Raw genomic sequence first — 17,186 nt, forward strand, 5'->3', positions numbered from 1 at the left:
TGTGTGTAGAAAAATACTACACATCCAATTTTATCCGGACTAGAGGTCACCCCTATGATAGTTTAATGATACGTTCCTCATCATGAGTTGCATGCATTTACATTCCTTGACCCAAATAGTGGGGTCACTTACTAAGTTATTAAGAGGATATTTTGCGGTGATAATTAGTTAGAATATATCTCAGATATTTAGGGAGTTGTTAGTATAGATTTGATTAACGGTATATTTTATTTATTTATCAGATTTAGTTAGATATATATTTTTTCTATTTTTAGGTATTAGTTGATAGTTTGTATCCTATATAAACGTGGTAAACCTGAATGAAGATCATACTTTCGATCCCAATTCTATTTCTATTTCTCATTCTTAACATGGTATCAGAGCACCGATCTTGGTGTTCTTAAATATCAAAATTTCCTTTATGGCGGAATCAGCCAAATCCAGCTTCAAAATTTCGGATGTTGATTTAACACATCCGTACTATATTCATCACTCTGATCAGCCAGGATATTCACTTGTTCCAATCAAATTAAATGGAGCAAATTATCAATCCTGGAGTAAATCAGTTATGCATGCTCTTATTGCCAAGAAGAAAATTGGCTTCATTGATGGCACAATTGAGGAACCGTCCCAAGATGCAAATTCAACCGAATTCGAACTCTGGAATCAGTGCAACAGTATGATAATATCTTGGTTAACTCATTCCGTTGAAGCAGATATCGCTAAAGGCATTATTCACGCCAAGACAGCTCATCAAGTGTGGGTTGATCTTCACGATCAATTCTCACAAAAGAATGCTCCAGCAATTTTTCAAATACAAAACTCGATAGCAACGATGTCACAAGGAACCATGGCGCTGTCAACATATTTCACCAAGCTCAAAGCACTTTGGGATGAACTGGAAGCGTACCGCACACCATTTACCTGTAATCAACGTCAAATACATATTGATCAACGCGAAGAAGACAAATTGATGCAATTGCTCATGGGGCTTAATCAGTCTTATAAAACGGTGAGATCTAACATATTGATGATGTCTCCATTACCTAATGTGAGGCAAGCCTATTCATTACTTGTACAAGAAGAGATGCAGCGTCAGGTAACTTCCGAACCTACTGAGAAAATCTCGATTGCATCAGCAGTGCAAAAGAAAACAATATATTCAAAATTCGCCAAGGACAAATTGTGTGAACACTGCAATAAAAGTGGTCATACAATTAATGAGTGTCGAATTCTTAAGTTTCACTGTAAGTTTTGTGATAGAAGGGGCCATACAGAAGATCGGTGTCGACAGAAAAATAATTCTGGAAGGACAAGACAAGACAATCAACACAATAACCGTGGATATCGATCATCTGCAAATATGGCCGATGTTTCACAGTTGAATACAGAAGAACAGTCACCTAATTCCATTCCAAATTTTTCTTCTGAGCAATTACGACAGATAGCACAAGCCTTATCTGCAATCAATCATCACCCTTCTGGTAATTCTGACAATCACATCAATGTTGCAGGTTTGTTTCCCATATCTACATTATCTATTAACTCTGCGAGTTCTAATTCATGGATTCTCGATAGTGGAGCTACGGATCATATAGTATCAAAATCTTCTGTTATGACTGAACCAAAGGCTGCCATCATGTCTGCAATAAATTTGCCTAATGGAGAGACAGCACGTGTGTCACATACTGGCAATATTTCTCTTAGCCCTAACCTTCAATTAAACAACGTTTTATGTGTGCCTTCATTCAATTTAAACCTAATGTCGATCAGCAAACTTACCAATAACTTGAAATGTTATGTCACCTTCTATCCTGATTCTTGTGTTATGCAGGACTTGGCTACGGGGAAGATGATTGGCTCGGGTAAACAATTTGGAGGTCTCTATCATATTTCTTCATCTCCAATCAAATCTTCAGCTCATCAAGTATCTCAGTCATCTGATTTGTGGCATTTACGCCTAGGTCATCCTTCCTTTTCTCGTTTTAAATTTCTAGCTGATCAATTGCATCTTAATAATGCGAGTTATTCTCATAATTGTAGTATCTGCCCGTTAGCAAAACAAACTAGGTTGTCTTTCCCAAGAAGTTCAATAACAACCCATTCTGCTTTTGATCTGATACATTGTGATGTTTGGGGACCACATAAAATTCCTACCCATTCTGGTTTGCGTTTTTTTCTCACTATTGTTGATGATTTTACTCGATGTACTTGGGTTTTTTTAATGCAACATAAGTCAGAAGTACATCATTTGTTAATGAACTTTGTTAAATTCGTTCAAACTCAATTTCATACTACTATCAAGATAGTTCGATCAGACAATGGGACTGAGTTCCTATCTTTGCAACCATTCTTTACTTCTTGTGGTATTGAATTTCAGCGCACTTGTGTCTATACTCCACAACAAAATGGAGTCGTAGAACGCAAGCATCGCCATATCCTAAATGTAGCTAGGTCTCTTCTTTTTCAGTCACAGGTTCCACTTAATTTTTGGGGAGAGTGCATTTTAACGGCTGTTTATCTTATAAATAGAACGCCATCACCATTATTATCTAACAAGACACCCTTTGAAGCACTCTACAAACGACCACCTACATTTCATCATCTTAAAGTTTTTGGTTGTAAATGTTATGCAACTATAGTACATCCTAAGCAAAAATTTGAACCTAGGGCAACTCCTTGTGTTTTCGTAGGATATCCTTGTGGTCATAAAGGTTACAAGTTGTATGACATGCAATCTCACAAATTCTTTATCAGCCGTGATGTCAAATTTTGTGAAGATGATTTTCCTTTTTCATCAGCTTCACAAACTTCGACATTAGTTCCTTCGACTCCTGTTGTACCACTTCATGATCCATCCTACTCAAACATCCATCCTCCACCTTCTATTCCTTCACCTCCTACTCCGTCGTCTCCTCCACCTTCTCCAGATTCGCCCACTAATTCCAATCCTATCCCACCTGATACATCAGCTCCACTTCGACGTTCTACTCGTACTAAACAGCCTCCAGCTTGGCATAAGGATTATGAGATGTCTTCTGGAGCCAATCATTTAACCTCTAGCTCAAGTCCCGGCACTGGCACCAGGTATCCCCTTCATCATTACCTTTCATTCTCTCGTTTTTCTCCTACTCAACGTGCTTTTCTAGCTCTTATTACATCCCAGACAGAACCTAAAACCTATGACGAGGCAGTTGGCGACCCGTTATGGCAGCAGGCTATGAATGATGAAATTGCAGCTTTGGAACGTAATCATACATGGTCTCTCGTTCCTCTACCACTTGGTCATAAAGCTATTGGTTGTCGTTGGGTGTACAAAATTAAATACAACTCTGATGGTTCTGTTGAACGTTATAAAGCTCGACTAGTAGCAAAGGGATACACTCAGGTTGAAGGTATTGATTACACAGAAACATTTTCCCCTACAGCGAAACTTACTACACTTCGTTGCTTACTCACTGTTGCTGCTGCTCGAAAATGGTTCACCCATCAGTTGGATGTTCAAAATGCCTTTCTCCATGGTAATCTAGACGAGGAAGTTTATATGTCTTTACCACCAGGTCTTCGCCGACAGGGGGAGAATACAGTATGTCGGCTCCATAAATCTCTTTATGGATTAAAACAGGCTTCTCGCAATTGGTTCTCCATATTTTCTACAACTATACAAAATGCAGGCTACACTCAGTCCAAAGCAGATTACTCTTTGTTTACTAAGAGTAAAGGTACTTCTTTCACTGCAGTTCTAATCTATGTTGATGATATTCTGTTGACAGGCAATGATCTCGAAGAAATTCAATATCTCAAGACTAGTTTACTCCAGAAATTTCTTATCAAAGATTTAGGAAATTTGAAATATTTTCTAGGCATTGAATTTTCTCGATCTAGAAAAGGAATTTTTATGTCTCAAAGGAAGTATGCTCTAGACATACTTCAAGACACAGGTCTTACAGGAGCACGTCCAGACAAATTTCCTATGGAGCAAAATCTGAAACTTTCTTTAACTGAAGGAGAGAAGTTGAATGATCCAAGTAAATACAGACGGTTGATTGGCAGATTAATATATTTGACCGTCACTAGGCCTGACATAGCTTATTCAGTTCGTATGCTTAGCCAATTTATGCATGAACCAAGAAAACCACATTGGGAGGCAGCTCTTCGAGTTCTGAGGTACATCAAAGGCACTCCTGGTCAAGGACTTCTACTGCCATCTGAAAACAATTTAAGATTACAGGCATATTGCGATTCTGACTGGGGTGGTTGTCGAACTTCCAGACGATCTATTTCTGGGTTCTGCATTTTCCTCGGAAATTCAATTATTTCTTGGAAGTCTAAAAAGCAGACTAATGTGTCCAGATCATCAGCAGAAGCCGAGTATCGAGCTATGGCAAATACTTGTTTAGAGTTAACTTGGTTAAGATACATTCTTCAAGACTTGAATGTTCCACTGTCCGAACCAGCATTATTATATTGTGATAATCAAGCAGCATTACATATAGCAGCCAATCCAGTTTTTCATGAACGTACGAAACACATTGAAATAGATTGTCATATAGTTCGAGAAAAGTTACAAGCTGGAATCATCAAACCGTGTTATGTTTCGACCAAAATGCAATTGGCAGATGTTTTTACTAAAGCTTTGGGAAGACAGCAATTTGACTTTTTGAAGGACAAGTTGGGTGTGATCGACATACACTCTCCAACTTGAGGGGGAGTATTAAGAGGATATTTTGCGGTGATAATTAGTTAGAATATATCTCAGATATTTAGGGAGTTGTTAGTATAGATTTGATTAACGGTATATTTTATTTATTTATCAGATTTAGTTAGATATATATTTTTTCTATTTTTAGGTATTAGTTGATAGTTTGTATCCTATATAAACGTGGTAAACCTGAATGAAGATCATACTTTCGATCCCAATTCTATTTCTATTTCTCATTCTTAACATAAGTATTTTTCAAAATACTCAAGTCGTATGCTACTTCTTTTTCTGGTAAAGGCAAGGCATCTTTGTACGGTTGACGACGACATTGCAATTAAAAACCATGACACATGCATAGGGTAGCTTACTTGTTTTTTTTTTTAGACTTGTATTAGAATAGGCTCTTTTTAATTTTAACGTTGTTTATTTTATTTAGTTTTTCGTGATGCCATTTAAAAGATGTTTTCAAACACGTAAGTCCATGACAGTGTGTTAAGATGAAATTTTACGTCTTATGAAGAAGCGACTCTAAGTAAATAGAAATTTAGGGTGGTTACAATAAGTGTCGAGAACCATCAGAATTTGAAACATCAACAAGAATAAATGCAACGTCAAATACCATACGACATGCTTGTTACCTCGAAAATCGCCATCCCTATGTAGAGTTTGAAAACTTAATCATACCTAAGAAAGTTTTTCTATCGTGCAATTGGAAATACGTACCATCCTAGCACCAAGAATATATTTCAAAGCTTCGTCTTAGAGAGTGATATATGAAGAAGAAGGGTGAGTGGGGCAAGAACGTTAGGTAAAGAAGGTGGGGTCTTTGTTTAAAGTGCTTACTACAAGTCTTCATTTTTCAGTCCCTTTTTGCCAAAATCAAACCCACGGAACCAAATCTAAAAACAGATGAACCACGTTTTGGCTTGATGGGATTCGTATTATCTCATTATTATTATTATCATTATTTTTCCCATGATTAACTCACTTAATATTCATAATTTATAATCTCTAATATTCCCTTCCTTCGCTACCTTCCAAGACACAAGAAAAGGTAGGGTTTTACCAAAAGAGAGACACCTTTACCCTACATTTATATTCCCTCTACTCCCCTAAATTATGTAACCTCATCTTTTCAAAATCATTCTTCTTTCTTTATTATTCTTTTTAAAAGTTCATTATCATCACTTTTATTATATATTTAGGGTTCATAAAAGTGTTTTCAATTCCCTTTGGCTTTATGTACAACTTGCACGTAAACAGTGGCAGTCATGTTTAATTATATTTTTGAGTATGTCAAATCATATTCAAGAAAAAGTAGAAGGGAGTGTTTATATAATTTGAGAACCGACCAATTCAGAATATCGAACCCAAACTATAGTTTGAAGTTAGAATATATATTTTTTTATCTGGGTTGGATTTAATTTTTAGAAAATTGACAAATTTGTGTCGGTTTGCAAGTTGACATTTTTTTTTTGTTTGATCAACCTTACCAACTCGAAAATAGGGTTACAACCCTACATTTAAAATTATTGTGAACATTAAGAATATTTAACATTTCTAGCGATGCTTTGACTTAGAAAAATTTGATATTTGAGATTTATGAGATTTTTGTTAGGAATGTAATATGTATTATAGATAGATATGATTTTTTAAAATAATTATAAAAAAAAAAAAAAAAGAACAACCCGAGAACCCAGTTTGAAAATAGAGAGTTGTGTTGAGTTGGGTTGAGTTGAGTTGTGAATGCTCGAGCCACTAACCTAACCAACTCGAAATTTCGAGTTGATCCAAAATATTTTTCCAATTGAAACCATACACTTGTGTTATATTTATTATTCAAGAATTGGACAAACAGTATTTTTATTTATATTTAAAAATATTGGAAACATGAAAGAAAAAAAAAAATTTTAATTTTTTGTTTTCAAAATTTATACTGAATATTAGAAAAATTGATTTATTTTCAAAATGTAGGACAAGAAAGACAGAGAAATGAAATATAGAATCCTTACCAGAAGCATTGTTACAAAGTCAACTCTTAGTCAGTTGGGATGGAAACATGTATTTAGATTTTTCGTAAATGACAAATCTTTCTCTCTTACTCATTCTGCAACATCAACATTTTGTTTCATTCGTTGGTTGTTGAGATTAGCTTACTATTCGGTAGTAACACGATCGACACCGCATCTTAATGAAAGAAACTATAGCGATATAAAATTATACTTATGAAATGCTATAAAAGAAAATAGTTATTACATGTGACATCGAGTAAAGAAGTGGTACATGAATGAACCGATACCATATCCGAATAAGAAAAGTTTCAAGGATAGGATGACTAATGGAGATAGTGTTCTTCGCTTATATACCCATGATCTTCTCCTTAATTAGTTCCCATCGAACCTCTATTAAGACCTCCTTCTCTAGAGCCCTCAAACAAAGTATATCTTTTACTCGACACCTAAGTGCCTCCTTCTCTGGAGCCCTTGAATAGCCTCCCCTTAATTGAGGTTTGCCTTTTTATCTAGAGTCTTAGAACAAAGTACACCTTTTATTCGATACCTAAATCACTGACTATATTTTCGAAGTTCACAACCTTTTTGTTTAATACTTCAGATTTGATTGACATTGTTAAGTTAAGATAAGGGCATAACTCTTATACTGTATTAGAAATAACAACCCTCTACATTATTATAATATTGTCCACTTTGAGCTTAAGTTTTTACGAGTTTCATTTTAGCTTTCTTAAAATATCTCATATCAACGAATATAATATTCATCACTTATAAATCTATGATCTTCCGCTTAATCCGAGACTTCCATAAGTATTTGTGCCATTGGGCGAGCTCCTCTCACCCTTTGATCATGGAATCCATTGAAATGTCAGCCTTAAAACATCATAATTAATTATTCATTTTAATAATAATTTTAATTATGAAATTGTAATGCTATTGAAAAAAATGGAAAGTTATTAATGTAATTTTGAATAATATAAAGTTGACAAACGAGAGATATGAGATCTTCGTATTCAAGAAATAACCTGTAAAGTATATAGTCTATGAATAAAGTTGAGTACATTATCTTGGTAACACTTTTGATACAGCTCATTTTGTGATTATTAGAAATAATTTAATCCAAATTGTTCTTGTCAATGTAAGTGAAAATACTCTATATAATGAGTTTGTATAAAACTGGACAACGAAATATTTTTAATTTCTATTATAAATCCATTAATTGAGAAGATTAATATTTTTAATTTTGAGTGAACTTTAAAGCTTGCTATGAATTATTCTTTGATTTGCATGAGTGAGAGTGACTTTTGTAGTTGATTCAATAAATCTAAATAGGAAGTTGGGAACATAATTTTTTGAGATAATGTAACGACCCTAATTTTCTACTGCCCAAGAGTCGCTACCTCATGCATGACTAACTTTTTTGTGCGGAAACATTCATTTAAAACGATCTCATAAAACGATGTTATGGACTTGTACATTTATGATAGGGTCTTAAAACAATACAAAGCAAATATTCAAAGTAAATTAAAATAAAACTAAGGAAAGGGTCTTAGATGACCTTAGTCGAAGTTCTATCTAGCTCCTATGTAGCTTGCTTTCGTCCCTCAAATTTATTTTCACTTATGCCAAGGTTTAACCTATTTAAATATTCCCCCAATTGTCTCAGTAACAATAGAATTCCTAACTTAATTTAATTTAGAACCGATAAAATGGGCTTATACTATCCTTAAACCCTTTTAATAAAGTCAAACTCAACTCCAAGAGGGAGTAAAATTCCAAGACCAAAACTGAATGCAATATTTTTAAGCCACTAGAGTTGGTGAGGTGAGTTCGCCAGTAGGGAGGGGGTTGGAGCGCACGCGGGTCGTTGAATCAAGTCGGGTTGCTTTTCTCGAGCGCATGGGTATCCGTCTACTGGACCGAGGGTTGCTGGTTACTCGTTAGGCTGCCAGCATCCATGGGGCTTAATGGATTATCGGGTTGTGTGCGTCATGTGGGTGGGGATGTTTTTTTTATGGTAATCCATAAAACTTTCTTATAGTTAGCTCAAAAGTAGCCGCTTAGATTTCGGGTCTGACTATACATATGTTTAACTTCTTCATTATTGGCATGCATATGTTTTGATTTTTTTCCTGTCATACGCTCAATGAATAGTATTAGAATAAATTCTAGTTGGATTAGCCACCACTGGTGGGTTCTCAAACTTCTGATTTGGTCGGGCTCCAAAGTATCCTTGTTATATATTATGTTATGTCATCTCTCAAAATTTGCTCCCTAAGCCTTCGTCTAAAGATTCTCTCTATTCTACTATTCAAAATGAATCCTAAACTAGTCTAAATTCTTTATTAGAAAATTCAAACATGTTGTGGATTCGTTCTTATGTCTCCAACTAACTGTAACCCTACAACAAATAATATAGCTAAATTTGGTCTCCGACATTAGCGCCAAAAACTTGACAGTTTGTGCAAGTATATATAAAAATGCATAAAAATATCAAAAGTGTTGGTGCAAGTATACATTGTCACGTTTCTTTCTCGCTACTATCATTGGCAAAAATTCTACTCATATTTGCCCTCTCGTTCACCTTTCTTTCTTGCTCTACCTCCCTTTTTGTCTCCTTCTTTCTCTTCTTTTATTCACAATCGGCGGGATTTGTTGATTCAAATTAAAAATTTCGATTGTCATCCTCAATATAATTACTTTAACAGGTGTTCAACAAATTGGTCTAGAGATGTCTTCACCAACAAAATTACTTTAAGATTTACTATGGGATCATAGTTAAACAAATTGGTCCAGACTGTCATTACCGACAAAATTGCTTTTAGATTTATTAGGACATCATGGTTAAGCATAAAGTGTCTACTACTCTATAACATAAAATCGATGAAGTGTACAAGTAGGCTAGATTTATGCCATTTGATCACTCTTTCATGTTCGACCCCGATGAACTATTTCATGCTAGCTAATTAGTATCAATGGGACAACCAATAAGAAAAGGATGAGTATTGCATATTCATTGACTAAATGATTCGGTATAATTCTTCTTTTAAAAAGTTATCAGATTCCTTTCTCTCTAGTGTCAACAACACCAGCCTAATCAACTTCCTTCTTCCAATGTGAACGCCACTTTAGAGTTGATCTCAATTATAGCCCCTTAAACTTCAAACTTTCTCGCAATTCATGAGTGGACACCATTTCTTTAAGTAAACCATTAACCACTAATTCCAATTACAATAAAATCTTTCGTATCTAAGAAATTAACATAACCTTTAATTATTGACGGGACATTACTTTTTATTTTCTCATTAACCAATAATTTTGGTTAAATCACAAAATAATGTCGAGATAAATGAGTGAGTAAAACTCAAATCAATATGTACAAATAAAAGGTAATCAAGTATCGATAGCATACTTGTCAACACCACGTTTGTATTACTAACATATCTCGACTAGTTATAGAGTATGTTATCCTTTGATAGAAAATTTGGCTAGAAAGATCTACTACCACTCAAATTTTAGGGTTAATTACCACTTTTCCATGGCCCCTCAGAATTGAGTGATTCAGCCTAGGACACATCAACTACAATAGTATATGACATAGTCTATGCACTAAGGCTCGACATTACGGTTACCTCTTTCCTAGTTGGGGTGATGTCTCCCGTGTGACCTCTTAGAAGAACGTTGAGAATGTATAAAAGGTCGAGTATTAACAATACTTAGTAAGTGAAACCATAGTTAGGTTCAAGAGATGCACGCAAATGCAATCATGACTTAGATGGATATAATTTTGATGGAACAAAAAGTTGGCCTTTAGATTCCCAAGCCTTTTGTATCCTCAAGATGTGCATCACTTTCATGCATACAAAGTCGAATAGGTGACCATCACTTCCATCAACTCTAGGCCTCTCAAATAGAAGTTGGTAGTAATTTAAACTTCATTTTACCCAATTATTCCACCCAATACTTTCCTTTTACCTCCAATTTACTATTTCAACCACTTATCACGCTAGATCTACGTTGCTGTCGTTGTTTTCACATTTCAACTGTTGTAGAAAAAGAATTTCACTCGGTTTGATTGGTTCGATTCGGTTCGGTTCGATTTGACTAGTTTGGTGCAATTTAGCTGGATTAGTCTAGTTTAGATCGAGTACTTATTGGTGGGATGATCTTCACTCTTATAAAATACACAAAAAAGTATAATAAATTTTAATTCCACACCTTATGAACTTAGAGAAAAGAAGAAAAAAATGATTTAATTTAAACTATGAGTTATAATGAAGGTACAATTAAATTATGCATAACAGTTGTCATTAACTTAAACGGTGAATAAGCACGTGATTTATTAAGCAATGATTCCGAGTGTTACGCTATGGTTGAATTTTCTGGGTAATGCTAATCACTTCTATTACTCCAATCATTCCGTAGACTCATAAAATGACATAGCAACCAATCTGTTGCAAATTCAACTCTTCCTACCCTTTTATTCCATCTTTTTCCAATTCCAAAATCTCTCTTTTAATTTCGGTTGAGAATGGTTGGGAGTGAGTCCCGCCTTAGCTCATTTAGGAAATGATCATAAGTTTATAAGTAAAGGAATATATCTCCATTGGCATCCGCTCTTTTGGGAAAGCCCAAAGCAAAGAAATAAGAACTTATACTCAAAGTGGACAATATCATACCATTGTAGAGATTCGTGATTTCTAACTTAATATCAGAGTCATGCCCTAAAGTGTCGAACAAATGGTGGATTTTATTCGAGGGCTCACCGTATGACCACAAAGGGATCTTATATTTGTTCAGATTTGATTTTTAAAAAATTTATTAAACGTATGCATTCGAATATGGTATTAAGAACAAGAAACAGAAGTGGGATCGAACGTTAATGCTCACAAAATTCCTAATCATTACAACTATATTATTTATTTATTTATTAGAATTTTGAAATTATTTTTAGGACTATAGTTTGAAATAAAGAAAATTGAAATTGTTGTCTAAATACAAATCATCTTTCATTTTGTTTAACAATGAAGAACAAAATTCAATTTAAAATATTAATAGTGAATAAACATCACCAAGTTTCTTAATACAAATCTTATTTGGGAAGGAATTAGACTTTAAAAGATAAAAACTCGCACGAAATTTCTAACTAAAACGTGCGAATCAAATAACTTTATTCCAAATATATTTTCTTATTTGATTATTAAAACATAATTATTGAAAAAAAATAGTTGAAGGAGGCATTATTTTAAATTAGCTATGAGCATATTTAAAACACTAAAAATAAAAAGAATTTAGGAAGGAGTTGTTTAGAACACCAATTCAATTAATGTAACATTACAAGTAATAAGAATAGAAAAGAGAGAGTAAAAAATGGGGAAAAGGTGAAGGGAAAGTATGAACAATGAAGCTTTTAATTAAATAGTGGACCCCTCGACTCAAGCTTAACATATTTACAATTATTTCTCTACAAGAATGGCATCTTTTTTTCTTTTTCATTCCCACATTATTGAAAAGGTAAACAATATTCATTGCAAAAAAATGTTTTCCCTTTGTTTGGTCACTTCTCCCAATCAACCTAACAAAATATTTTACCAAACCATATTATAATTGATCCAATTTAATGATGTCTTTATACTTTTTTTTTTTTATATAAGATTAAATTATAAATTTTTCTTTTTGTTTGAATCTAATCGATTTAGTTCTCTAATTTTTAAATATTTTATTATGTTTTTCAATGTTAATTTTGATAAGTAAGTGGGATGAACTTTAATTTGTATTAACTTATATTTGTTAGGATCGCACAACAACGCACACATTCGATCAAGATGAACACAAAGAACAGTAGAGAGGAAATTCAAGGAGAAATATTGGTTAAAGGTTTTATTGATGATTTCATGTATTTACACCAATCGAAAATAGAAAGAAAGTACACTTTGAACAGGGACTAATGGGTATATATATGGTTTCCGTGTACTAAATATAACTTTAACAGAAATATATATCTCTTCACGAAATATCTACGTAATATTTCTACTAGATCTTTTAGTATAAATAGGTATCAGGCTCTATATCCCAACTCTAGGTAGTAGAGTGCAATCTTTAATATATATCATCTGGTTCTTTCTCTCGTATGTATACTTGACTCGATGGAAGTAGTGCTCATTTTTTAATAAGTTTGGTTTGTTGATTTTGTACGTTAGATCGATCTTTCGATAGTTTATCTTATCTGTTGGATCCATCTCTACTTTGTTGATCTTATACGCGGTTTGGATCCTTGATTTATTTATTTTATTGAAAATTTGATAAATTTTTTGAAGTTTTGTTTATTTCATATATCTTTAAAGAGATTTTAGTATTTTTGTCTTTAGATTTTGAAATTTTGTGATTATTTAGTATTTTGTGAATAGCTTTAGGAAGTCTTTTAATGTTATAGAAATCTTTTGAATGCATTTGGGTTCTCAAGTTTATGAACGTTGAATTAGAGAAAATTTTCTTTGTTTTTAGAGCCTTTCAAGAGTATTGTGGACTTTGGATACAATCAAGTGGATTTAGATTTGTTGGACTTGGGCTAAATAATTTAATGAGAGCCTATTTTTCGGTTCATTCAAACCTACCTCTAAATATCATGATCCAATTTGATCAAGATGGTATGTGATATTGGATTTGTTATAGTAATAAAATAATAAAAAAAAAAAAATCATGGTTTGCTTCCTCTTCCTCTCTGTTTGACTTGAGTTGTACGACTCGAGGTTCTATGAAAAATCTTGTGGAGATCATACTTGAATTGTCTAAGATATTCACTTGTAAACACATTATTAGTGATGGGTTGTTACCGGTAGATGTAAGAGAATTTCTTTTCTCCAAACCACGTAAATATTTGAGTGTCTCTTTGTGTAATTCGATTCGCTGGTGTTGTGAGTACATTCAATCTTGCTTCCGCTGTTGCTACAACAATTAGTATCTTAGTTTTGTGGTTGTAGCATTTGACATACAACAACTTATATATGTAATAAGAACGATATGATATGATTGACGTGCATAACGACGAACTAACATGAAATACAACTCTGACATACGCATGAAATATATGATAAACGATATGAGAAATGATATGACAAAAGGATATGATATGAAGGAAGATGCTAGCAGAGTTATATTAAATGATATTGAAAATGAAAAAATGTTGGAACCCCATACATTATTGTGTGCTCATGCATTGGGGATACCTCTTATCCCTCACGATAGTACGGGAGCGTACACTAATAGGCAGGGGAATGATCATTATGTTTATCATAATTCTCCTACCAAAGAAGAATTTTTAGGATGGAAAGATCCAAATCTATCCTTAATATTTGCTGGCCCTCTAAGAAAAGAAATCTGTATGGAAAAGAGAAATGGGCATAAGACTTTTTTTATTTTTTCTTTTGTGCAGTCTCCGGTAAGCTTTGAATGGAAACGCAACAAATGTAAGAAAGGGGCTGCTATACCTCAGAAATCACATGCAGTAGCTGACTTTGAGCACACCAATAGGTGACAGTGGTCAGTGTAAGTAGACAGATAGCAACAGGTGTTACTATCTTAGAAACATGCATACATGTTTTGCTTGATTGTTTTTGTTTGTTATCGGTATATTATTTTGAGTACGTCCATGCATACACCTTAGAAACATGATTTTTATTAGGGAGGAAAATAGAGCCTGCATTTTCGAATATGCCGTAGGGATTTTTTTGTGTAAGAACTAGGAATCTAATGTAAAATGTTTCATAATAATAATAATAATTGAAAAAAAAATTAACAAAATTAAAACTCAAAGGAGTATTTATGAAAGTTTGATGATCTAATCTATTATAATTCATCATTCACTCAACTTTAGACCATTTTCCCAATAAAAACAACAATGAACTGCTTTCATACCTCAAGTTACTTTCAAGAATGATTTCACACCCACACAGATGCTCATTAAGAACAATGACTAGTTTAAGTTTGGGGGTATTAAAACAATTGTATCACACCATGCAAAATGATATATATATATATATACACCCAACACCAGTCCTCTTGAACCTAAAGCTTGAACTCTCAATCCTAAAAAAAATAAAAAAGAAATTGCTCGTTGTGAGACAATCTACATCACCAATGAAGGTGTCTAAATCAAAGGTAATGGAAATGCAAAAAAATAATAAAAAAATATCCTTATTTTTAAAGTGAGTTGCATCACAAATGTGAACATATTGAAAACTTCAAGATGCTAGCAAGAGGTTGAGCTAATGGAGAATGAATGTTAACCTATACAGTCATTCCTTGAAGACTTAGGTGATGATTTGCACCACAAATGGAGACACCCATTGAATATAGGGGAATGACTCAAGGATACGTGAGAGAAAATAATATTATAACAATAGAAATTTAAGGGAATAAATTATGAAACCAAGTCATATAAGCAAACCTAAAATGACTGGCAATCATCGTAGAAATATTTTGGGGAGTATCGTGGAAGTGATAGAATGTGTTATTTTTCTTGTAGGACTTGGTTATAAATGTGGGGTGTAACGTGGGGAAAAACTGAGTTGAGAAACAAATATAAAAAATGCGATCTGTATAAGGATTTGATGAATACTCTGTAAACAAAAATATACAGAAAAAAAATTTGTTAATAAGAAAAGAGCTCGATGGATAATGGAGAGAATGATTACTCAAGGACGAGCAATCTATTACGTTTGAGGGTATGAAAACTCTCCAAAAGTAGAGTTATACCAAACCTGTGGTTCAACATATATATATATATATATATATATGAGTCTAATTAAACATTTAATTTAGTTATTTAGTAAAATTTCAAAACATTTATCTATGATGTTGTAGCAAAAACAATCATGCTGACAAATCTAGAAACAAATTGCTAATTCTGATGCAGAAGCAATTCAAAACACAATTTTTTCGAAGATCGACATGGAAATTATAATCTAAATCAGCAAGCCACGTGGGTCATTGACTACCCAATTAGGAACATCCTAGGTAGTCGACTTATTACTTTTCAACCGTAAATGGGAAGCAATATAAAAGAGGAAGGCTACCTAAAAAGAAGAGAGCCACCTAAGTGGAAAACGAAAAAAACACCATAAAGGCCTTTGTTGCTGTAAAACCAGAGGGTAGGTGGAAGAACCCTAATTCAGCAGCAGTTAATAGTAGAAGAAAAAGAAGATCAAGAATGATAGATTAGGGCAAAGAGGTGAACGAAAGAACTCAAAGGAGGGGAACTTTCATTGGAGGACATCAACAAAAGCTTGAGAACTCTCTAATCCTTTACTATATTTTCTTATTCTATCAATTTTACATGATTAAGATGTGAATTCTTCTATTTAATTCAGTTCGTATGGAAAGTTGAATCTTATAGGGGAGACAAAGAGAGTTTTGGGGAGACAATAGAGTTTTATGTAGTTTAAACATGTTGGTGGTGTAGATTTAGTTTATTAAAATGTTGTTATTAATGGTTTACATGTTTATTTAGTTGACCACTTTACATACATATTTGTTCTCTTATTCAAAAGAAGAGATGGAGCAATGAAATACTATTTAATACTCTAGTTTCATTGAAAGGATACTTAAAGGTAATTGAAGTGTTAGGAATAATTCTTCTTCTATAATCTTGTTAATAGAAATTACAAAATGATTATGGAAGTAATCACCATGCATAACTCTCGAGAGTGGACTTGACAATCTATTAAAAGGAGCTAAAATCCACCACGAAGTTCAACAACTTATTTACTTAATCTCTTAGCCGAACCTTTCTCATTGTTGTTGTTTTTCTCATTGCTTTCTACTTTTGACATTTGACACTGTGCCGAAATTTTAATTAAATAGATTAAACTCACCAACACCCATTTGAATGATACCAAAAACTCACTTAATTCTCGGTAATAAAAGTAACGAAGAAAATAGATTCTCTATGGAACCGATAATTTACTTATCAATTGCTATTTGTGATAGTGAATACTTGACACTTATTCTTTTGAATTTTATACCATTTTATTATTTACACCATTTTATTATATACATTCATGAGCGATCAGAGGGTCTCACAACACGAAACACTGGTTCAATAATATGGAGCAACATAATGTTAGAATTTAGTGCAACTTATTGCTAGTTTGAATTAGTGAAGATATTCATAATCAGTTGATATTTGGAGAATATATTAGTTATGAAATATATCTTAGATATTTGTAATCAGTTAATATCTTTAGCTTTATGATTTGATTAGTAGTATATTTTATTTTATTTTCAAGATCTAGTTAGTTTGTATTTTCCTTATTTATAGGTATTAGTTGGTAGCTTGTATCTTATTTAAAGGTTGTGAATCTCAACGAAGATGGAACGTTCGATTCCAATGCTATTTCTCATTCTTAACTCTATATTGTTTACTTGAGTAATAATATTTTCAGATCTTTTCACACTTTTGAGTGGTAGATATG

At 33.2% G+C, this 17,186-nt stretch overlaps 1 protein-coding gene across 1 annotated transcript; it reads left to right on the forward strand.

Moving 5' to 3' along the window:
- The first annotated feature begins 628 nt into the window (after positions 1-628).
- On the forward strand, positions 629-1,903 carry LOC111806334. The gene is made up of 2 exons (XM_023691597.1): positions 629-1,514; positions 1,835-1,903. The coding sequence occupies exons 1-2, from the start codon at positions 680-682 to the stop codon at positions 1,867-1,869; spliced, it is 870 nt and encodes a 289-aa protein (XP_023547365.1). The 5' UTR covers positions 629-679; the 3' UTR covers positions 1,870-1,903.
- The last annotated feature ends 15,283 nt before the right edge of the window (positions 1,904-17,186 follow it).

The sequence above is a fragment of the Cucurbita pepo genome, chromosome LG12 (genome assembly GCF_002806865.2).
Source record: "Cucurbita pepo subsp. pepo cultivar mu-cu-16 chromosome LG12, ASM280686v2, whole genome shotgun sequence".
NCBI lineage: Eukaryota > Viridiplantae > Streptophyta > Magnoliopsida > Cucurbitales > Cucurbitaceae > Cucurbita > Cucurbita pepo.